We start from the raw sequence: 25,963 nt of genomic DNA, 5'->3' as shown, positions 1-25,963 counted from the left end.
AAAAGTTTTTACAAGATTAACTATCGATATTATAAACTTAGTTGTCTATAATTGAATTCGAGTCTTCTATTACTTTTTCTCGAAAACGTCCGGCTTTTCTATCTGTCATGAGATTAACGGAAACTGAATAGGGATTTTGTTATTTGCGGTAAAAGTATATGAATTTGTATAGGGATAAAAAGACCATGATTATATTTTAGTAACGGTTGGCTATATCTTCCTTGTTATATTTACTGAGCGACGCCCTTAATCTTTCGAAGAGGTTCTTACCTCTCGGTAAAATGAAAAAAATTTATTGACTTTGAGCCTACATATCAAGTAAATTAAAATATCCTGTAAATTTCCTACTGTTGCGCAATGGCCCGTTCTGTATATAGGATAAGGACTACATAGAGGTATGTAATCTTATTTACTGAAGATTGTGATAATCAGTTTATAATCTTGAAATTCAAAAAAAAAAAGAAAAGAAAAATTACATATTTCGTTAGAAGTGGACTATCTTACATAGTGACCGTTATTGATGAATCAATTTGTATTTAGGATTTCTAGACTTTTGTGTAATTTTTAAACTGTATGGCTACGGCAGTAAAGAATATAGCCACCTCCTCTCTTCCCGTGACTGTCGTAAGAGGCGACTAAGAGATAACACAATTCCACTACCACCTTGGAACTTAAAAACCGACCGATGGCGGGATAACTATCCAACTGCTGGCTTTGAAATACACAGGACAAAGACGGGCCGCAGCGTCTTCGGTGCGACAAAGCCTCCCTGCGGTCACAAACCCGCCTGCCCAGCGTGGTGACTATGGGCAACACACATGAGTTCACGCCACTTTTGGCGCGAACTTGTAGAGGCCTATGTTCAGCAGTGGACTGCAATAGGCTGAAGTGATGATGATGATGATGGTGATGATGATGATCATGATGATGATGATGATAATGATGATGTAGAATTCACAATGTCCTTCACACGGACAGATTTTTAATAGTATAAAACTATCAACAATTTATTTTTTATTTATTTGCGGAGCTCGTGTCTCGTGAACAATACATTCGTAGATAGAAGACATGGTAAATATATCGTTTTAAATAATTTTAGTAATGAAAAGAACCATGTTAATTTAAAAATCTTGTAATTAATATTAATATACAAGAAAAATATATAATATCTTCAAAAACTTTCCAATAGTTTATCCTATAGCATTTTTAACCTTGTTAAACTATAAAGATGCTACGCTATGAGCTATGAAATTAAGTAACGCCTTGTGTTAAATCACGTGCGGGTAGCTGTTTACATTTTGTAAACTTAAATTAGTCAAATGTTTATTAAAAAATTTAAAATATTTACTTCTTCACATTTCCCTTATCAATATATGAATTACATTCCTCTCTGTATAGCTCGAAAGATAGACTATGATATTTAAGCTTAAGTTTTATAAAATACAAACATCCCACCCGGGCTTCGCACGGGTATTTAACCAAAATTTAAAAATATTTCATTTCCCTAATTTTTAATATGTACGATTTTTATTTTTGTGTTACCCACAAGTAGGAATTCTAAACATTTTTTGAATATCATATCAAAAATTGACCGCTCCAGCGGGATTCGAACCCGCGTCTTCGACATACCGTGTCGACGCTCTAGCCAATTAAGCTATGGAACGATATACTCGCCAGAGCGAAACCTTTGATATGATGATTTTTACTTTCGGTTTAAGCGAACCGTGGCGCCGTCTATAGTGAGTTCTTTACAGAGACTCGTAACTATTCAAAGTTTCATATTACAATGAAAATCTTTGACAGGAGACGACACCATGCTATTTTTAATATGTACGATTTTTATTTTTGTGTTACCCACAAGTAGGAATTCTAAACATTTTTTGAATATCATATCAAAAATTGACCGCTCCAGCGGGATTCGAACCCGCGTCTTCGACATACCGTGTCGACGCTCTAGCCAATTAAGCTATGGAACGATATACTCGCCAGAGCGAAACCTTTGATATGATGATTTTTACTTTCGGTTTAAGCGAACCGTGGCGCCGTCTATAGTGAGTTCTTTACAGAGACTCGTAACTATTCAAAGTTTCATATTACAATGAAAATCTTTGACAGGAGACGACACCATGCTATTTTTAATATGTACGATTTTTATTTTTGTGTTACCCACAAGTAGGAATTCTAAACATTTTTTGAATATCATATCAAAAATTGACCGCTCCAGCGGGATTCGAACCCGCGTCTTCGACATACCGTGTCGACGCTCTAGCCAATTAAGCTATGGAACGATATACTCGCCAGAGCGAAACCTTTGATATGATGATTTTTACTTTCGGTTTAAGCGAACCGTGGCGTTAATTGGCTAGAGCGTCGACACGGTATGTCGAAGACGCGGGTTCGAATCCCGCTGGAGCGGTCAATTTTTGATATGATATTCAAAAAATGTTTAGAATTCCTACTTGTGGGTAACACAAAAATAAAAATCGTACATATTAAAAATAGCATGGTGTCGTCTCCTGTCAAAGATTTTCATTGTAATATGAAACTTTGAATAGTTACGAGTCTCTGTAAAGAACTCACTATAGACGGCGCCACGGTTCGCTTAAACCGAAAGTAAAAATCATCATATCAAAGGTTTCGCTCTGGCGAGTATATCGTTCCATAGCTTAATTGGCTAGAGCGTCGACACGGTATGTCGAAGACGCGGGTTCGAATCCCGCTGGAGCGGTCAATTTTTGATATGATATTCAAAAAATGTTTAGAATTCCTACTTGTGGGTAACACAAAAATAAAAATCGTACATATTAAAAATAGCATGGTGTCGTCTCCTGTCAAAGATTTTCATTGTAATATGAAACTTTGAATAGTTACGAGTCTCTGTAAAGAACTCACTATAGACGGCGCCACGGTTCGCTTAAACCGAAAGTAAAAATCATCATATCAAAGGTTTCGCTCTGGCGAGTATATCGTTCCATAGCTTAATTGGCTAGAGCGTCGACACGGTATGTCGAAGACGCGGGTTCGAATCCCGCTGGAGCGGTCAATTTTTGATATGATATTCAAAAAATGTTTAGAATCCCTAATTTTTTTTTGACAATATAACATAGCCTTTATAATATTAGTATAGATATATTATGTATATCAGATTGATTTTATTTTATTAACGTATCAGTGTTCGAGGTGACCCACAAAAACCAACTATATATTTAATATTTTTAGTCTATCTTATTAAGCTAAAAATTCCAGGACGAATTACACAAAATTTATATCAATAAATTAGATAAATAGATATGAAGTAAAAAATTAAAAAAAGGTTGGCTACGTCGACATTGACATTTTCGATTTCTGTAAATCGTAGCGTAGTTTCTATATTACAGTGCTGCCAACCTTGGATAAAATATGTAGTCTTCTAATATTAAATTTGTTTAGATTTTTTTAATCAATATTAATATCATTGTAAGGATGATATTTAAACACAGGATTTTATATTAACAGGAATCTATATATTAAGTATAAAGTTGAAAAGTATGTTTGTTTGTTTGTTTAAACGCGCTAATCTTAGGAAATACTAGTTGGAATTGAAAAATTATATTTTTGTGTTGAATAGCCCATTTATCGATGAAGGCTATTTTTTCCTAAAAGTAACGCGTGTGAAACCCCGGGCACAGCTAGTATACAATATATGTTGTTAGATAAGTAATTTCTGGAGTTAAGCTTAAGAGTATGTAAGTTTCCCTAATAGTAAACGCTGGAATGTAATTGAAGAGACGTGATAATAGCAAACTCATTCAAATGGAGCGTAAATATGAACTTGCGAGGTTCGCAGAACTTTGACGTATATAACTTACTTTCCACTTATGTCATAAATACTATATAATAAATATATACTTCTCTGTAAGGGTAATTAGCATCACAAAAATAATAATTAACTTTAATTTACTTTATTCAATATATAATGCTATACCAACTAAGGCTATATATAAGGCATAATAGAAGAACGTAAATCATATAAAAATGGTACAAATTACATCTCGCAATAGCATACCAGCATACCCACGCTCTCCACTTTCATCTTTCAACGGAAGCAGCAATCTAGTGATTACATCGAAGCGTCTAAGATGCTCGCCGGTGGGCGGACCCTTCGCCCACATTCACTCATGGCGGAAGGAAACCACGGGGAATTTATGATAGCTCGTTTCCAGCATAAATTTACAAGCTAAATAGACTCTTTAACGACGCCGTGATAAATCGCTGACACGTGCCGCTTGTATGGGCACTCATTTAATATCGAAAACCTCACACATGTTAATGCAGTCCAGGCGGTATGCTTCTGACACTTAAATTTAAATAAAATACATAATTGTTTTACTAATATCACAGATGTGGTGTGGTGGGTGGTGATCACAAAAAAAATATTTGCATAAATGGAAATATCTGCGAAATGTTATTGATACGCCCGATTCTCGAACGCCCGGAAAAATGGGATAATTTGGTGCCTCCGGCACCACTGCCAAATTATGTCTTTTTGATCTAGCTTTGTTGCCTAAAATTATGAGTAAAATTTTTAAGACTACGATAACAGTTATTAAACTAAAATATAATATTAATAAATTAAATACCGATTTTAATTCGCATTTTGCCCGTCAGAAAAAAATATAAAGTAGGATTTTTTAAATAAATCACTTCAGCCTGTAATATCCCACTGCTGTTGGCGGATATATTCCCTTCATGATACTATGAGTAACGATCGCTATCAGGTATACATGATAACAACCGGGACCCCGACCGCTTAACGTACTCTCTGAGGCACGGTGGTGAGACCCACAAGGACCAACAACCAGATCGGAAATAAATATTTGTATAAACACAAATATTCACTCCGAGCGGGAATCGAACCCGCGACCGTGTATTTAGGCGGCGTTAACACGGCATGCGCACCATTATACCAGAGCGGTCGTAAATAAATAGTACTCTTATATCATTTATACAGACTTCTTTAACTAATTTGAAATTACAATGAAAAAAAAAATAGACAGGGCGTAGCACCAACTTTCTAAACGAGTGTCATTAGTTATGTTAAAGAGTACACACGCCTTTATTTTATTGAGAGCTGTAGACTGTAATATGAAGAGCCATTATTACTACTAGGTATTCACTCTTTTATTACGAAAAAATCATTAATTCATTCCTATGAACGATCTGATACTTCGAAAAATATCGAAAAATGTCGAAAAACTGAATAAAACCACCGAATTCGTAAAAAGATTGCTCCGGATTTCGTTTCATACAAAATACGAGCTCCAGCCGTGATTGATCGTCCACAGCCCGCGGACTTTGCCCGCAACACTTACATTGTGTTGCGAGTTTTATAGACGACAATGCGACGTTTGCAAACGATGTTTTCCGTCCTGTTCAAATCACGGCTCGCGTCTTCGCCGGACGGCGTACGATCGCCCTCCCCAAATACCGACAAGGACACTTCTATCTGAATTTATTCATACGTGACGGTGACACGAGTGTGATGCGCTGAAATAAGCATCGTCCGGCGACCCACGTGCGCCCACGCCCATGATGCAATATTTAGAACAAATCTTAAATGTCGTTTATATGATTACTCCTGTCGCTATCTATGGCTTATCGGTATTGACTTGTGATCCTTTGTACTGCGAAATGATAACATAACAACCGGACAGGCGTTAAGGATATAAATAATGCGCTCTAGCATCTAAAACATTTGCATTTAACTCTTGATGGAGTATAAAATTGTATTATTATTTATACTGTGGGATAAATCGCACAAGTAAAACTAAAATAAATCAAGTACATACGTTTCAAATAAAAATAAATAACAGTTTAAAGATAAATATCGTATAAATAATGTCGGCGTGGAATTAATGCAAGAATGTTGGCAGCATTTTCCCGGATAATGTATATCTACTATTAGATACGAATTATTGAATGCTAGCTGAGCCGCGGCGTAGCCTGTCCCATAAGTACAAATTGGGCATTCAAATAACTATAATTTTTGATGCAGTTACTGACTTTAATGACATTTATTTATTTGTTTATTTTATACTTTATTGTACACCACAAATATATTACAAACAAAGTATAAAGATAGTACTGTACTGTGTGGCTACGGTACTAAAGAATATAGCCACCCCCTCTCTTCCCGTGGTCGTAAGAGGCGTCTAAGGGATAACACAGTTCCGCTACCACCTTGGAACTTAAAAAGCCGACCGGTGGCGGGATAACCATCCAACTACTGGCTTTGAAATACACAGGCCGAAGACGGGTTCGGACAGACGGTCTTCGGTGCGACAAAGCCAGTACTGCGGTCACCAACCCGCCTGCCCAGCGTGGTGACTATGGGCAAAACACATGAGTTCACGTTATTTTTGGCGTTAACTTGTGGAGGCCTATGTCCAGCAGTGGACTGTATAGGCTGTAATGATGATGATGATACATACAGACAAACAGACAAAAATTCTAAAAACTAACAGTGAAGTACAATGGGCGGACTTATGGCTAATTAGCCATTCCTTACAAACAACCCAGACATTTAAATAAAAACTCATACACAAGTGTAAATCCTAGTTTAGTTTTTACAATTATCTTTCTGTAGTTTTAGTAACTTCAACGCTATGATTTAGCACTAATACGTTTTATAATAAATACCTTGACAAATATAATATATAGAGACTAAAAACCTAGTAATTCTTTTTTGTTAATAATTCTGAAATGTATATGATACACTTAATAGTACGGTAAATTATTTGTAACACCCATATAAATGTGAAACAATCGCGTATTACCCTTATCAGGCAATCAATTAATTGGCTATTAATAAAACTAAATGAGTGTTTTTAATTGTTGTGAATAATTTAAAATAGCACAACAATATTTTTATAATTTTAAATCCTTTTGTTTTTATATAATTGAAACCGTATAGTTGCCGTATATAACGAGGAATAAAAACTATTGACCCACTAATGTTTATATACAAAAAAAAACTAGTATATAATATATATAGACTTCATTCAGATATGATATCTAAAGTTAATTTTACATACTGTTATAATTTATAACAGTTATATTATAATTGAATTTCGTCAACAATCGCACCTTTTTTCCCCTAATTCGATGTAAACATCTTTATCTTACTAAATTATATTCATTAATTTTAGTGACTCGAAAATACAAAGAAAGATTTTTATAACCACTAAAGCTGATACAAAAGTGCTAGTTCGGATTCCTAAGCTTATTGCATCATTAAATTCCCCAGGTATTTGTCGGATAAACGTTCAACGCTCCTCCGTTCAGGTCCGTCTTCAAATTACACGCAGGTAAAATAACTACAAGTAAACATAATCTTTGTATGTACGAGTAATATACAGTATATTTCATTCATATTAAAAATGACATCATTACCTCGACATAAGAGCTATATGACTCAATTATGACATTAATGGATGATAATAGCTTTAAACAAGCGTTTTTATTATTTTAAATGTAATTAATTTACGTCCTGAGTCCTGTATGGACTATGAAAAGCTTTTTGTTTTAGAAACCTAAAATATACTTATATTATGTAGCTGAAAGTGGACATTAAATTTAATATACCATTAACGAGGAAGGCTGTAGGCTATATGACATAATGTTACAACTAATAGGAACGGAGGAATCGATCATTAAAAATATTGTCAAAAAACGGAGAAAATGTATTCCTTTTGATAGCATCATATATGCTTCAGCCTGTAATATCCCACTACTGGGCATAAGCCTCTTTCCTCATGTAGGAGAAGGATCAGAGCTTAATCCACCACGCTGCTCCAATGCGGGTTGGCATATATATTTCCTACTATGAGTAACGATTGCTATCAGGTGTAGGTACATGATAAAAACCGGGCCCGACAGCTTAACGTGCTCTCCGAGGCAAGGTAGGGAGACCCACAAGGACTGCACAAACACCCAGACCACCGCAAACACCTGTATGGCCAATACAAATGTTTGTCATGTGCGGGGATCGAAACCGCAACCACCAGCGCAACAGACACAATCCATGGCCGTGACCGTTGCGGAAACGCGGCGCCATCTTATATGGTATAGTTTGAAAATTTCTAAGTAAAGTTACAGACAGCAGCTAGCAGTTAGCAGTTACTAATAATTAAAAGTTATTTTTAATATAAATCTTACCTTTATGAAGTCGAAGAATATATTGATCATCTATAAATTCTTCGAATCCGTACAATCGTTATTAATCTTTACACGAGATCGGTTATAAACTTAAGTATCATTTATAAAAAGCATAAAATCAAATTATGATATTTGATCGATGGTACGTTTCAAGAATTAACCGAGGTGCATTCTCAGGTGTTGTTAGTATCGTGTTTCTACGTTACACCAACAACTCCATCTTTAGTTATTGATATCAATATTAATGTACCCGCGGGTCGTAAATACCTGACGGTTAGTATATAATTGCAACTATTAAATTTCATACCGTTAAATCGATTAGTGAACTAGTTTTTATTGCTTTATATATTTTTCTTGAATAAAAGTTTTCAATTTTGTTGAATGAAGAAGTTGAATATGTTTAATCAAGTTTAAAGACAAGTTTCTGCTTCTAGAAGTCGTATTGTGATGTTTTATAGTCTACTGGCTGACCTGGCGAACTTCGTACCGCCTTATTTTTTTCTTAAATATAACAAATAACATATATCAAAATAATATATATATAGCCTATCTTTCAAGTTGTATCGAAATGTACACGGTGTGCAAATTTTATTATAACTAGTAAGTTATTACTTTAGGAGTCCATCGCAAACAAACAACGTGACGCGTAATTTATATATGTATACTAATATTGCCGTGCGGTGTCGGCCGAGTAGAATAGCACCACTCCCTTTCTTTCCGTGCGGGTCGTAAGAGGCGACCGAGGGATAAACCTGGCTCAAAATCATCAGGGTCCTGGAGAAGGAAAACTTCATTTGAAACCCGGAATGGGGTCTCCGTCAAGCATTCGTGACATAGCTCTAAATGCGAAAGATTCCTGCAGCCGAACTGGCTCCACACGTATGGACTCGTCATTCCTGTGGGCCTAGCCAGTGAGGTCGAGAGGGTGGCGCAGAGCTTAGGCATCTCTGCGTTTTCCTGAAGAGTGTCCTGGGCGACACAGTGTATCTCTGACACTGTCTTAATCGTCTGCAATAGACGGACTAAGGCCAATGATGATGATGATGATGATACTAATATTATAAAGCTGAAAAGTTAGTTTGAACGCGCTAATCTCAGGAACTACTGGTCCGATTTGAAAAATTCTTTCAGTGTTAGATATCTATCTCATTTTTCGAGGAAGGCTATAGGCTATATATCATCATGCTAAGATTAATAGGAGTGGAGCACTAATGAAAAAAGTTTCAAAATCGGGGTTTTTTTTTCAAGTGACTATTCACCGCGGATGAAGTCGCGGGCAGTAAGTAATGACGATAATTTGACGAAACAATTCATAACTTTGGAAGTGATCAATGAAAATAACACTCGATAAAAAAAAATTAATTAAGCGAAACGAAAAATATTGCTTTACCACAATATCTCCATCACTCACAATTTGTATGTTTTATTTCAACAAATTAATTTCAAAACAACTGCGCATAATATTATAAAACGTAAAGTATTAACTGTAGTTTTACGATGAAATAAATGATATTTCGCAAATACCGCTTAACATCTGGACTCGATGCGAATGACAGCGTTAAATAAAAACGAGCTATTTAAATTTTACGTTACAGCTGTATATCAGATCGATTTGAGTAATAAATTGTGAATGTCCCGTAACGGTGCGCTTGTGAAATGTCATAACTTACGCGTTATTTATTATTTCGTATAGCTTTTTTATTTATATTTATTACATTTTTTTTTCAATTTGAAGGAAGATATATTCTCCTGTAAGGACTTAGTTATTAATCTACGCAACGCAATAGCAAAGCGATCAAATGATATCTTTTACAATTTTGATCAAAATTGTTAAATTATAGGTTTTCATATGTGTGTAATTTCTTATAACCCATACTATCTCATGCTGTTGAAGTCTATTCGTAACTTATACGCAGGATAAACTTTATCCAAAACCGGAGAAACCAGATTATAGTGTTCAAAAAGGTTTGTTTTATTTAACCCTTATCAATTTCGCTTAGTTTTAAATCGATTAGTTTAAAAGTAAATTTAATATTTTCATTTAAAGTTTTTCAGTGAAGCCTCAAAGTGCACGGTCGACTTAGCACATTTTTAATATTTCTTTTGTATTTATTATAGTTGAGTTGGCTTCATCAAAACGATTTGTGACGCTTCAGACTTTTAAATGATAAAACTTATAAAAATTCCTCAAGCGCGAAAACTTTACTTTAACATCTTGGACTTGGTTGGAAGACTTTGCATATTCATTACTAAAATAGGAATAAAATTTTCTTGTGTTTAGCAGGCTTTTTTTGATTTATGTTTTACGATTATTTAAGTTTTACTAATCCGGAACTTAGCGATATTGTCATTTTGTAACTCTCGACAGATTAAGAGCCTGCGAGGGCCAGGTCCTCGTCATTTTATAAACGCTAAAAAATTCTCAGCGCATGCTCCTAACGACGGTAAAAGCAATGCTCCAATATGAAGATTAACTCACACAGTCTTAATACCAGTACTTAATAGCAGATACCAGGTACCAAAGGTGTACAAAATTACTTTGTGTTCGCTTCCACACTTAACCAAATTGGATTAGAATTATCGAAATTGTCCGGCTACTGAGGAAATGTCTTCTATTAGCTACCCAAGTAACATATATAAAATTTAGCTTTCACCAATGACATAAGTTAACTTACAAAAGGTTGGGTCAATGGTTGACGTGACTTCTAATGTAACTGCGACCATAATATTAAAAAATTACGCGTTATGAAATAACGAAAGTTAGTTGGCATTTGTTTGGCACCTTTTTTTACTGGGGGAAAACCCTCATTGATACTCCTCTGGCGCGAGGACACCGGAGAGGTTATGTCAGACTTACTGACCAAAAATGACCACGTGTGAGCAAACTTCCGAGGCGAGTGAGGCGAGATGGGGTAGCACTAGCATTCGCCACCTCACCAAGGCTAATTTGTGTTGACACCTGTGTTGGGAGCATGTTCTGAGAAACTTTCAGCTTTTATAAAATAATGAAGGTCTGGCCCTCGCGTGCTCTTGGGCTAATATTTTGACGTTGAAGACGACAAAATCACGGACTACTTACTCATCACTCTTGAGTAGAAAGCAATATCACGGTAAGACCCGTACAAATAAAAGTGCTGATAGCAGTACCTTTACTACACTTATAACTAAGTTAAATGATGTATTAGATATAAGTACTTACCAGTTCGGTAGCCGGCGTTGGATAGGTATGTTGCGAAGGTGCTGGTCTCATGCTTGGCTTGCCACATCGGAGATGAGCAGTTGTCATTATTGGTGTACACATTGTGGTTGTGAACGTAGACCCCAGTAAGCAAAGAACTCCTATTAACATAAACGTAACTGATGTAAGAGACAGAATCGAATTACTATTTTATTTTAGTTATTTCAAAGTATAGCAGTCATTCTTGAGCATAGATAGAGTATTAGGTTATTCAAAAAATAGCTTCATTAATAACAATAACGACGCATTGTCACGGAGGTCACGGGTCCGATCCCAGCGACATATAAATATACAAACAATTGTATTTGTAGGTATAGACAATATAGTTGTTGTGGTCTGGGCGTATGTTTTACGTTTCTAGATCTCTGACATAGAAAGGACATTCCACCCTTTGAAGGCCGTAGATTGCGAGGTGTTTAAAGTGTTAATACTTTTTGTATTGGCGTTATAATATAATAGTATAAAATTAGACAATACCAAAGTAGATAAACTAAGAAATTCGTTATTTCGTATTAAAATTCATACGTAGTGTTTTAGGATGATCTAAAGTCTGATATCAGCATGATGTATCATCATAAGAATAACGAAATTACATAATTATACGCATCGCAATTATGAGTAACTAGCTGGGACCCGCGGTTTCACCCGCGTTCATTTGAGTAAAAAATTAGCCTTCTTCTTAAGGCATACCTAAACTTCCTTTTTAAATAGTTTTAAGTTTTTTAGTTGTTGATACCGGTAGAGCAAGCAATTATCTATAAAATGATATATATAATTTATATGGAGTAATTGTGAGGTTTTTTTTCTAAGAAGGGTAGCAAACATTAACCTTAGACTATTTATGTATATGATATTTTAAATTCTTTGGACTAAATATTCTTAAAAATTAACATCACTTGTAAAAATTTCAAGTTAAATTCTTTTTATTGATATAAAATTCTCGTTAGATATTACTTAATTTTTTTTATACTATGAACTCTGTTATTTGCTTTTTAATTGTCGAACATACCTTGATGGGCAACACATCGGTGTCGTGGTGTACGCATGTCGAAACTCTGCACCTGCGCTTCTAATTGCCTTCATAGTCCTGGGCATAAAGTTAAGGCTCCCGAGTTCAACGTCCTGATCATCAGTCAAAACCAATATTATGTTAGGCTTTTTTTCTCTCGGTTGCGGGTACGGAATATATCCACCATTTTGCCATTTGTTGGCCAATTTCGGTTTGAATCTCGTGGTATTCTCTCTTACCGGAGACCGATCAGGCGATTTACTTTGATTACTCGATTTCTTTCTATCATTTATTTTATCTGAACTTTTATTCCAATGCTTATCAGTTTTACGAGGTTTATCATCTCGTTTGGAGTAAGGATCAGTTCGGTTGACATGTTCTTCAGAAGAATACACATCTGAACCTCTTCTTCTATCACGCCTGATTTCATGCTCTCGTTCCCAAAATCTTCTCCTATCACCACGATATCTTGAACTGTTCCGGTGCCTTAAGTATCTTCTTTCAGGGACATCAGTTAAAGTACCGTTGAAGGTTGTTCGGTTTCGGTTGTTCTCTTTATTTCTTAACTCCTTCGCCCCAGAAGTATCATCTTCTAGAGAGTCCCGTTTCGCAGTTATCAATAGAAAATTCCATGTTAATAATAGTGATATTATTTTAAAATTCATTTTATTTTACGATTAATATCATTTATTTGCAAGATAAAACTTCTCGTGATGAGTTTTGTTAAAAGTTTAATTTTATTCTAATTTATTCTCTCTCTATCTCTACTTCTATATTCTTCATGTTTTTAATGACTTCACAAACGAAATTTGGTTGTTTATTATTTCGAGCGCCATCTTGCGCTGCCAACTGAAACAAAATAAAAAAGTTTTAGTGTGAAATATTACAAAATTAGTACACGTCTGGGAATAGAGTTTCTATTTAATAAAACATGACATTTACTGTACGCGTAGACCCTACATTTTACATTATCCGACATATAATATAACGTTATGCATGAGAACGAGTACGCGTAATACCTTACAATTATCTTTAGCCTACATGAAGTGTCTGTATAGAACTAATGAATATGTCCATTGCTCTTAGTAATAGTTATTATAAAAAAACGTTTTGAAGTTTTGCAAATTTCCTGCCAGTTAACAGACATATTGCTTAAGGATTTCTTATTTTTACGTTATAATTAAATACAAGTGTACAAACAAACACACAATTTATACTATTTCGTATGGTCGTATCTATTAAATGACAAGAGAAAGCGTGGAATGTTCTGCGGTACTGCAACCATTAACTTCGCAATTTTATTCCAGCTATTAAAATATTGAGTTACTCTAGCGTACAGGAAACATTTTATGGCAATCTATCAGAGAACCAATCACGATGCTGCTTTTAGCAGAATTGAACCGGCGGTTGGAGCCCTTAGAAAAAATACGTTCATGAATACCAAATGGTTTTTTTGAACACTTGGTTGATTTCACCAATTGGATAAACACATACCCTAATAAACTAAACACGTACTTGGATTAAAAAATTGTTAATATTTTTCCGATATAAGAATGATCTGAAATAAAGTTTATAATTATGTAATCATATGAAAGTATTGTTTGAAATGCTTAACTTTTAATTATTTAAATTTTCGGTCACCTATAGATAAATTATTTTACCTAAAAGTATTAGTTAAAAGCTCGTCTAAATTCCAAATATCCGTTATTCAAAGAAAAATTTGGTTTTAAATTTTTTATTGAAATTTATTATATAGTTTTTTGCTATTAATTTAAAGTAAAAATAGCTGTTTTTTTACAAACTTAGAGATAATGATTATTTACTAGTTTTTTACTGTACAATACGTGGGGTACCTGTATAAATATATTACATAAGTTACCGTTTACTAAGATTCTGTTAAAGTTCAAGAATATTTTCTTATGTCTATAATAAATAAAAAAAAACATGCAAATTTAAATAAAAACTAAATATTTCATAGAAATCATCTTAATGATTGTGAAAAGTTGATGAGAACTCTCAAATTTTGGAAAAATTGCCTAGCCATATATAATACTAGCTGCTGCCCGCGACGTCGTCTGCGTGAACGCTATACAGCACCAAAAATAACTACGATTATACCTTTTAAAATAACATTCACTTACCCGTTTCTTCTTTACATTTCATATCTACAGAAAAATCTCATAGATGGCGCAGCTTTAAAATGTCTTGTCTACTTATATTCATTTTAATTATGTTTATCGGCTTAATTACTTATATTGCGTGATTTTTATAGTGTGAAGCTAGCTTATATAGCATGGTTATTAACATAATAACAATAACATTCAAATATGCGTTGTTAGATTACACGTTGTTACAGAATACGTTGAGGAAATAAAGGTTCACTGCTCGTTCCCGGTAGGTGATAGCATGATAATATGTAGCCTATATGTTGACCTGACTTCTTAATAATATTCGTGCCAAATTTGAAGTAAATCCATGCGGTACTTTTTGAGTTTATCCCGGACATACATACAGACAAACAGACAAAAGTTCTAAAAACTATATTTTTGGCTTCGGTATCGATTGTAGATGACACCCCAAGTATTCTTTAAAAAAAAAATATTCAATGTACAGTTTTGACTTTCCTACCATTTTATTATATGTATAGATGATATTTACTCGATAATACGGCAAACCTATAAAATCCTGTACTTCAAAATAGGAATTTTATTTTACAATTTATATCATGAAATATCAAAAAAAATTGTATTGGTAGTCTCGCTTGCGTAGGTATCTTATTTCCTTTCCTGTTAACCCTGTACTTGACAAATGTCATGCAGTTCTTTAAACAGACATAGTCGTATTTACATAACAAAAACACGACATTTTATTTATACTTCTGTATGTCTCATTGGTCTTAGTCCGTCTATTGCAGACGATTTTGACAGTGTCAGACCGACACTGTGTCGCCTAGGACACTCTTCAGGAAAACGCACAGTTGCCTAAGCTCTGCGCCACCCTCTTGACCTCACTGGCTAGGCCCACAGGAACGACGCGATACGTGTGGAGCCAGTTCGGCTGCAGGAGTCTTTCGCATTTTAGAGCTATGCCACGAATGCTTGACGGAGACCCCATTCCGGGTTTCGAATGAAGTTTTCCTTCTCCAGGACCCTGATGATTTTGAGCCAGGTTTATCCCTCGGTCGCCTTTTACGACCCGCACGGGAAGAAAGGGGGTGGTGCTATTCTACTCGACCGACACCACACGGCAAGTAGGTATGTATCTATACTAAATATTAATTACAAACAGGATATACTTGATTTTTTGTTTTTTTAACGGACAAACTCAAAAAAGGCTTAAATTAAAAATTCTTTCAACAGCACTATGTTACGTTATCACCAACTTACATATTTTAACTGGTAAAATCGGAAACGCAAAAATTTTATAATCCACGCGGACAAAGTCGCGGTCGGAAAGATAGTTTTTGTATTCATGTTGAAAATAAGAGTATCAAATTAGTAATTATATATTATTGTATTTAACTATTCTCGATTTAATAAAAAGTGAAACTTTAACTACATTGGATATGGGTTCGATTTAATTCCAAATGTATAATTATAATATTATAAGAAAAAATATAGTACTAGATCGTTCAATAAGTCCCGAGACTAACCTGGAAATGGCGCATATATTAAAAACTCTTTTGATTTTTAAAAAGTACTGGCTATCAATACAAGAATATGTGTCAAATTTTTAAAAATGGAACAATAAAATTATTGATTTTGAAACATTTAAGTGACGCTACGGTTGTAATTTCGATACAATGGAAAAAAAACGAGTTTCGCGTGTTGATAAAACATTGTTTTTTAATGGGAAAAAATACCGTTGAAGCACAGCAGTGGCTTATAAAATGTTATGCAGGATCAGCTCCCTCTAAAGCAACCATTTGTCGGTGGTATGCCGACTTCAAACGCGGTCACATGGACACCAATGATGGGGAACGCTCAGGTCGTCCAAATGAAGCAGTGACTCAACAAAATATTAACCAAGTCCTCAAAATCGTATTGGAAGATCGGAAGGTAAGATAGCCGAGATAGTGAAGATTTCAGCTGGTAGTGTTTTCACTATTTTACATAAAAATTTGGCCATGAAAAAGCTTTTTTCTAAGTGGGTGCCGCGTTTGCTTACAACTAATCAAAAGGAACAACGTATCAATGATTCAGAGCGATGTTTGGCGCTGATGAATCATAATAAAAAGGATTTTTTACGTCGGTATGTAACAATGGATGAAACCTGGATATACCATTTCACTCCGGAATCCAATCGGCAGGCAGCGGAGTGGAGAGCGGCTGGTGAAAGCCGCCCGAAGCGTCCAAAGACTCAGAAATCGGCCGGTAAGGTTATGGCGTCTATATTTTGGGATGCGCATGGAATACTTTTCATCGACTACCTTGAAAAGGGGCAAAATATAAATAGTGACTATTACATGTGCTTATTGGAGCGATTGAAGTACGAAGTTGCGGATAAACGGCCTCACATGAACAAAAAGAAAGTGGTGTTTCACCAGGACAACGCGCCTTGTCACAAGTCCGTGAGAACGATGGCCAAAATTAACGAATTGGGCTTCGAATTGCTTTCTCATCCCCCTTATTCGCCAGACTTGGCCCCCAGCGATTACTGGCTGTTTGCAGACCTCAAAAAAATGCTTCAGGGTAAGAAATTTGACTCAAATAGTGAAGTTATCGCAGCAACGGAGGCTTATTTTGAAGCCAAAGACAAATCGTTCTACACACATGGGATAGAAAAGTTAGAAAAGCGTTGGAGGGACTGTATCGCTCTTGGAGGAGACTATGTTGATGAATAAAAATTAATTTTATAAAAAGACCTTTTTTTAGTACTTAGTCTCGGGACTTATTGAACCACGTGTTAGTGTCATGGTTTGACTTTCAATTCTCATGGGTCACCACCGTGATTAAAAGTTCACGTTAAATATCAATCACAAACAAAATCTAATTATTTTAGGTCAGGAGGTCAATTACTCGAGTTTTTAGTTCAATTTGATACTGTGAGAAAATGATACGTAGAAAAATTATAGGAAAAAGATTGCTTAAAATAAAAGCGAAAAATTTAAAGCTAGCTTCACTATTAATTTTACGTGCATCTAAAAAGAGGTAATGTAAAATACATACCTATTTGTATTACGTAAAGTATTACGTTCGTAAAACAGAATAATTATGTTTATTTATATTGAAGTTTTTCAAGTAATTAATTTAACAGAAGTATGGAAGTATATCTAGCTTTCATATTAATTATAAATAAGAAAAACATATTAATAAAAAAAGAAAAGAAACACGGCTAAGCACCAAGATGTTTTTAATGCATATTATTTGTTATTACTATTTATTTTAAAATCAAGAAAAAATTACGCCGAAATTGTTTAATTTATTATACAAATTACATATAATATAATTACTATAAAGACAATTACAAGTTAATTTAGTTCAGTTTGTACATATCATAACAATTTTAACGATCAGCACATTCTCAAAGCTACAAGAGACGCTAGAAGTATTTAGGGTCACTTACAGCCAATCAGTTAGTTACAATTACAAATAAATGACTGGTATCTTGTTCGTATGCGTTCCACCCCAGCGCGCGCGCCGTTGATCTTGATTTATAGCCATGCAGACCGTGACGTAATTGATAGGGGCTCCGAACGATCGATGTCGACAAGCAAGAGACAAGAATATTGTGCCCTAGCCACGCCACACAATTTAAAATGGGTTACTATCACTGTCTAGCCTCGCTCTATATTACTACACTAAAACATATATAATCAAATAAACTTGTGTATATATTCAAGTTAGGTAATTAAGCACTCTATTTATTTTTTTCGAAAACATTGTGTTTTTATTAAGAATAAAATAAAAAGCATTTTTGATTGAAAGATCTTTATTTAATACAAATACTTGTTAAAAATATTAGTTTATAGAAATAAAATATTAAAACAATTTAGTTTGCTTCATAAAAAAGACACAAGTTTTTTATTGTTGGTTCTTCTGAAATTATTAATTTAAAATTAAAGGTTCCTCAGTCATAGATAGATACGCACGTTTAATTAATTTTAATTAGTAAATACATACTACGGCTACGGCACTAAAGAATTTAGTCACCCCCTCTCTTCCCGTGGGTGTCGTAAGAGGCGACTAAGGGATAACAAGGTTCCACAACCACCTTGGAACTTAAGAAGCCGACCGATGGCGGGATAACCATCCAACTGCTGGCTTTGAAATACACAGGCCGAAGACGGGCAGCAGCGTCTTCGGTGCGACAAAGCCAGTACTGCGGTCACCAACCCGCCTGCCTAGCGTGGTGAATATGGGCAAAACACATGAGTTCACGTTATTTTTGACGTAAACTTGTGGAGGCCTATGTCCAGCAGTGGACTGTATAGGCTGTAATGATGATGATGAGTAAATACATAAACTTATTTTGTAAAGTTGCCAGCTTAATAATGCCTAAAATACCTACCTATAGAGTTCAGTAAACTTTATATTTTGTTTTTACTACATTACATTGTAACAGTATTGGAATTATAATGGTCGCTTGTTTATAATTTAAGAGCACGCTTTCTATTTACAACGAGAATAAAAGCCCATACCTATGTTGAGTTGTTGAGGAATATTTAATTTTAAGCAAACCCAGCTATTATTTTTTTACACTTTAGCTTGTAAAAATGTATTTGTACTTATAAAGCTACAGCTCCACAATAAATTAGTATCTTTCATAACATAAATTTTAATGTAAAAAAAACCGCACGATCTATGACTAATATTATTGGCATCAGAAAGAATACTTCCGAATTATAATTAATAATGTGTTCATTAAATCTACATCGGTACATTAATGGGTTTAATGATGCTATATATCAGGCAAAACATGGCTAAATTAAAAATAATTGGTGATGGTGATGACGGTAGCTTTATATCTACTATAATAAATTTTTCAAAGATTTATATAATTACAATTTGTAAAATAACAATTCAAAAGTGTTCTTAAGGATTACTTGAATAAATAAATTTTTGATTTTAATTTTAATACGAAGGAAGTTTTAAATAAAGCTTTTAAATTAGGAATTAATCACATCTTCCGCAAAGTTTAACAACAGCCGTAAAGGGAGCAAATGTAAATCTCATTAATGGTTTTTATGAAACTTTGTTCCATCAATTAGTAAGCGTTATTTGTAATAATTACTCGCTGCCTTTATTCTTACATAACGCGTTTAATACTTAAACAAAAAGGGGCAGGATTTTATATTTGTAATTGATAACGTACATATTTAATATAACTAAAAAAACATGCACCTAAAATTTATATACGCTATATTATGCTCTTTGACCTTTTGAAGACTTACATATGTATACCTACATACTTTCAAATTTTTGTCAATAGTAGGTACCTAGTCATATAAAATATTAAACAGAACATTGGACTGAAATAACATAATTAGTATTTTTTCTTACAATGTGAGACTTCTAAACTGGCTAATTGACGTTCATTTGATGAATGATAAATAGAACGCGTATTACAAATAATAATGCAGTTTATTAACTCTCGTTGCAATCGAGTCGAGTCCTTCTTAATTACTTGTTAAAGAAATTATTATCATCTTCAATATTGACATATGATATCTCTCCTGATAGTAACATTTAATTGACCGTTGTTACTTGTTCCGTCATACTATTTCTGCATTGGAATGACATGACACAAAAAAAAAAAGAAATTATAGTTTATAACGAAGAAAATTCCTTATCTAATAGTTGTAACATGTTACAGCTCGTACAAAGAGGCAAAAGTCTTTAAAAACCCAAAAAATGTACAAAGATCTCTTCTTCTATACATGAGAAGAGAGAATGAGAGTCAGAGCTTTATCCGATTCGTTTTTCTACTACCTAAAACCAATCAAAGTATCTATAAATAAAAAAAGTAAAGCCAGCTTAAATTAAAAAGAGTATGAATAACATACTTAAATATTTAACAAGGATAAAAAAAACGACGGCTTGACGAGCTTTTGTTTGACGTTTGTGTAAAACAAGATATCGTTTCACTTTTGTCAACTTGTTTATTCCGACCCTTCGCTACTTAGACATGCGTGCTCACGATCCACCTCGCACCAAAAAACTCATTACTCCGCTTAGTGGATCGCATCTTTAATTTGAGCCTCTTAGTTTTAAGTGCACTTGTTTTACTGTGTTCGTTAACAGCCGGACGGCAATCACCATTTAGTGAACAATTACTATCGTCTCTCAAAATTTCATGGCCTTAACTGAAAAAACTGTTCTGTCAAATATTTTGATAAGTTAATAGATACTGTCAATGATTTAATGTAATTTCACGAACTGGTCTAAATTAAATTAACCTACAAATAATACAATTGTAGGCAAATCACTTTTCTGTTGAAGAGTATTGCCTATATACTCAATCGTTAGTAAGTAGAAACGTCTTTGTACCAAAAGTTACAGTAATTATTTATCACTGGCTTATAATAACATTCGATTTTCAAAAGGTTTGTTTTTTTCACAAAAGACGTAGGTATGTATGTTCAAAACTTTTTAAGCGGACAATAAGCCAATTCGTGTGTTAATGAGATTCATGCTCGCCACTTTTGCAAAGTATTTTATGCTTACGACTAATAATTTTATTACACGTACACAAAACGTACATTGTAAGAAATTACTAAAAAGATCGTTATCTTTTATGACACTACAGTTCTTACGACACCATATTTAACAGTCTAAGATGTAACGAACAATAGCAGCAGACAATAAAGAATAATCAACCTTACGACCGCACTTGACAACGCATAGACATAATTATCATTACTAAGCTTTTATTACAAACTTTAACATTTTTACTTAAAATGGACAAACGACCGTATTTAATATTCTCGACTAAAGTATTTCTGTCTGGCATCTATTTCAATTTCCACGAAAGGTTTAACAAAAGAAAAATTTTTCTCCTTCATTATAAGACAGTTCATCACATGAAATTGCAGTGAAGTTTTATTTCCTTTTATTTTAGCTCTTGTTAGAGTGTGCACAGTTTTATTTTCATGTTAGTATGCTCCGTGATATACTGTTTCGTAGTAGGGGTCTCATTGCCTTCATAGACAGTAGATCACGATCATCGTGTTGCTGTTAACAGTACATTGAGTGTTTTATGCCTGTAGCTGTACGTACAAGAGGTTTAAAGATATTTAAATGAAGGACGGAGACAAGCCAGAAGCAATAACGATCCTTTCATACTTCACGTTCGCCCTCAGGTATTATTCAGTTTTGCATGAAAATTGCTGGATTTTTTTTTACTTGGACCATTATTTAAATAAGAAGGAAATTTGATGTCATGACTTTCCTTTGAATTAATTTAAAGCATTTTGATAATGACTAGAAGGTTTTTATTTAACTTGAAATATAAAACAGTTATCTCTATATTTTTGACTATTCTCTAACCAACTTTTAAATGTTAAAAACTAATTAAAAAACAAAACATGTTGAACCATTTCTGTTGTATAAAAAATTTAAATTTCGATTCGACATGTAGATTTATTTGCACTATTCGTTTCAATACCGCAAAGTAAACTCAAACGGGTCAAAGTACGGGGATCAATCAGTTTAAATAAGTAATGCACCGATGTGTGGTCAGCACTAAAATTAAATTGCTTCCCTTGATTGGGAATGCAACTGCTAGACTTGATATTGATACCGCCATTTACAACTGGTCATTCACAGTCGTTGATTAGTAGGCGGGTTTGGGAACTTGAGAAATTGCTTAAACTTCCTTCTTTCATAATATTTGAATTTGACAGATGCATACCGGGTCATTGACTTGATTATGAGATTACAATATATTAGATACTAGACAGATGCAGCCTGATGCATCTGTCTAGTATCGTGAGTGAGTTACGTGTTTCACTTCGTTTCATAATGTAGCTTTTTAAAGGTAAAATACTTTAATACAATCGGTTCAGTTCAGTAAGTTCATAAAGTCTTTTTCGTAAGTTTATGTAGTAACATTACAAAATATTTTCGATAAATTTAGAGAAAATTTTGTATTAAAAATCACGTCGTTATGAATTGCAAACCAAAGATAAACATTGCAATAATTATAGTAAAGATATTTTTTGTTAAACGCTAAACTAAATAGCGAAGGTGTTGTTATAAATACGTATACGAAGACTGCAATTGTTACCAATGAATTAACAGGAAACATTTAACAAGTCTTTGGTAAGAAATCATAGTGCAAGCAATTTAGCATAGACTGTGCGCACTCTAAAGGTCATATTCCCATCATTTGGTATCACGAATAATTTTATTCAAACAATCAAACTATAATACGATAGTGGAGCTTATGTATAGAATAATAAGTACATTTTAAATAAATCGTAAAATTTGTGACTATTATTAGGTTCAACATTAGTATACCTATATACCTACCTAAGATCGAGATATATGGCAAAGCTTTAATCAAAAGAGAAAAAAGAATAGCAAGCATTGTTTTACAAGTGACTAATAGAAATGAAGTTAAATAGTTTGTTTGATTTTTTGTTTACTTTTTGGAACACACTGAGTCGGAATTCTTTTAGTTTTTTTTTTTTTTTTGCTTTAGAAAACTCGTTCATCAAGGACTAGGAATACTAGGTTATAGGTTATAAAACATCAGACTATAAAGTGTCAAAATGGAACAGCAACGTAAACGGAGTTTTAACCACACTAACCATCTAGCAGACTTTAATATACCTACATATAATTTAATAATATACCATTGATTACTAAAAATAATCATAAAATTGCACAAGAACTATCTTCTATTGAAATCCGAAATCCAATGTCGCAGAGAATATCTACTAATAGATATTTCGTAAGAACTTTCCGTAAACGAAACCACAAAGCGTTAAGTTTATTGAATGGAATTAATGGAAAAGAGGAAAAAATCAAAGCCATTCTATTTATAAAGGTAATAAATGAGTGAAACTTCAAATTTAATGAGATACTTGTATTGTTGTAAAACATCATTATTTAGTTACTCTAGCAATAAAAACCTAATTAATTAATTATCCTTACGGAAGGTAATCTACATACATGTAATAAAAAAGAAAGCACTTGATTTTTTCATCGTTTGTATTGAATAAACAAAATAATTACTTGGCCGTTTTTTGAAAATCTTTTACTAGTAAAATGCTACGTTACATATGACATCAGACATAGACTATAATTATATTAACGAAAGCAAGCGGAACAGTTATCCACGCGGGCGAAGCTGCGAAAGAAAGCTCATGTTAAGAATTATTTTTTTAAATAGTTAATATTTAAAAACATTTACAGCCGTAGTTTAGGGTAAAATGATAAATTGATAAACGAGACCTAAAGTAGTCCCATAAATAAAACGTAGATTAAAATATATTAAAAAATGTTTTACGGCAAAAATGTAAATACTAAAATGTAATCTTTAAAATTATCGAAATAATCACCGAGAGTCATTAAATTAAGAGTCTATAAGAGTTTAAACATAGCAAGTAAAATAAACTCGACCACGATTTACCTATATTTATATAAAAAAAATATTATTCATGCCCCAATTTTTATAAAACAAAATAAACGTGAAAAATAAAGGTATAGACCCCAAAGCGCTACATTCGAAGGGTACTTGCTAATGTGGGTGAAGTGACGGCTTTGAGGTCAAGCCAAATGAATCATTTAATTCACCAAAAAGCTGTGGCACGTTATTACGATGAAAAAGGTAAAAATAACTTATATATAAATGAAGACCACTACAAATAAACAGAAAATAAAACCATTCTCTAATTTATAACACACACAAGATTGTCTGTTTCTAAGCTAAGCAACTTAATGATCGTGTATGATACATCTACTATTTACTAACATTGACATTACACACTTACATAAGTAAATTCTGTACATAAATTTCATTTACCTAAATAAAGAGCTATAAAATCTGATTTGATATAAATTAATAGCCAATGTTTGTAACTACAAAATAAACAAACGGAAACTGTACAGTACTACTATTATAGCTCGCAAAATTCAGACTATAAACAAAATCAAATATCAAGATTGGCTCATAGGCTATAAACGAGCGGCCTCCACGCGATATTTTCATTAGTGCATGGCGCATTGCCACCGTTGCCACCATAACCACGGCTATAGAGCGACAAAAGGTTTATTACGAATGCTTTTCTCAATAGTACAATTTTTTTTCCTATTAATGAGATTTGTGAATTTGATCAGGCTTATTTATTATGTTTATTTATATTTATTTTATTACATATCTTACATGTTTCAAAGGCTTAGGATAAAAGAGTGAATAACCTTTATACTTTTGTGTAATAATTTCTTTAAATAATTTACAAGATTGTACAAATATTGTTGTAAGTGGGTATCTACTGGCTGACAATGTATTATAAAAGAAAACTTCATTTGAAAGCCAAAATATGACCATAACTTTTTCAACATTAAAATAATGAAAAATATTTGACATTTTAAATTCTTCTAACCAATACTATACCGGCGTAATACGTAATCATATCAGGTTATCAAAAAATCATATTTTCAATAAAATTATTTTACGTTTAGTATTTATAAAGAATTTTATTCTGTAATATATCTTTTAAGCATTCCCGAGAGACTTTCTAACAGAGAATTCATTTCAAACATTTATATGAAAGGTTTTCTGTTAAGCTTTTTAAACATCTAAATCCCGATACAAAAAGTTACTTTGCTCTTAATCTTTGATGTACATTCTCATCCAATGTATAAAAGGCCATGTAAATAGAAATGTTTTAAAAGACCGTTTCCGGAGATCCATTAAGACAAATAGAATACAATACTATACAATTGAACATTTGAAAGATTATTTGTAGTAAATTTTAGTTAAGTAAAATCTGTTTTTCTTTTTACACGTTACACGATTCCCGATTTATATTCCCGATTATGCGTAAATTAGTTTTGTTCTTTTATTTTTTGTCTTTTAAGTGATAATAATATTTGTATAAATACTTGCTCACTTCTGACACTTTTATAAATCTGTATCCGAAAACTAAATAGGCTATAAAAAGTGATTCTACTAGAACAGTAGCCACAAATGTAAACGTGGTCAGCTGCAGTGGGCATATATTAATTATACATAAGGACAATAATAACATTTAATCATGAAACTGAATTATCGAGTTCCGTTACTTTACAAAGGTCAGACGACTTCGGTGCCTTTCGCTAAAATCAGGACACCGCTTACGCACCGCTTTACGTATTTACAAACCATATCTAAATAACTAAATAATATATATCTATTTTAGCTAAAGAACAATAGTATAAAAAAGTTTAATCAAAACAAAACTTTTCATCAATCACTGCATTTGTTAATATCTAAAATATGATAAAATAAAACATGTAAAACTCAATGTATTTGTATCTCATTATTTTATTTCAATACTAGCTGACCCAGCAAGAAAAATAGATGTTGGCCGA

At 33.4% G+C, this 25,963-nt stretch overlaps 1 protein-coding gene across 1 annotated transcript in view; it reads right to left on the bottom strand.

Moving 5' to 3' along the window:
* The window catches only part of LOC123659246 (extracellular sulfatase SULF-1 homolog), a 139,636-nt gene that overhangs the window by 54,559 nt on the left and 59,114 nt on the right, over positions 1–25,963 (bottom strand). Inside the window, exons 2-3 of the mRNA XM_045594497.1 lie at positions 12,444–13,292; positions 11,396–11,535 (exon numbers count right to left, since the gene is read on the bottom strand). Of these exons, the coding sequence (XP_045450453.1) occupies positions 11,396–11,535; positions 12,444–13,108 (805 nt within the window). The 5' untranslated portion in view covers positions 13,109–13,292. The remainder of the gene's footprint in view (positions 1–11,395; positions 11,536–12,443; positions 13,293–25,963) is intronic.

This window comes from Melitaea cinxia, chromosome 2, assembly GCF_905220565.1.
Source record: "Melitaea cinxia chromosome 2, ilMelCinx1.1, whole genome shotgun sequence".
NCBI lineage: Eukaryota > Metazoa > Arthropoda > Insecta > Lepidoptera > Nymphalidae > Melitaea > Melitaea cinxia.
This window is presented reverse-complemented; position numbering and strand designations above follow the sequence as displayed.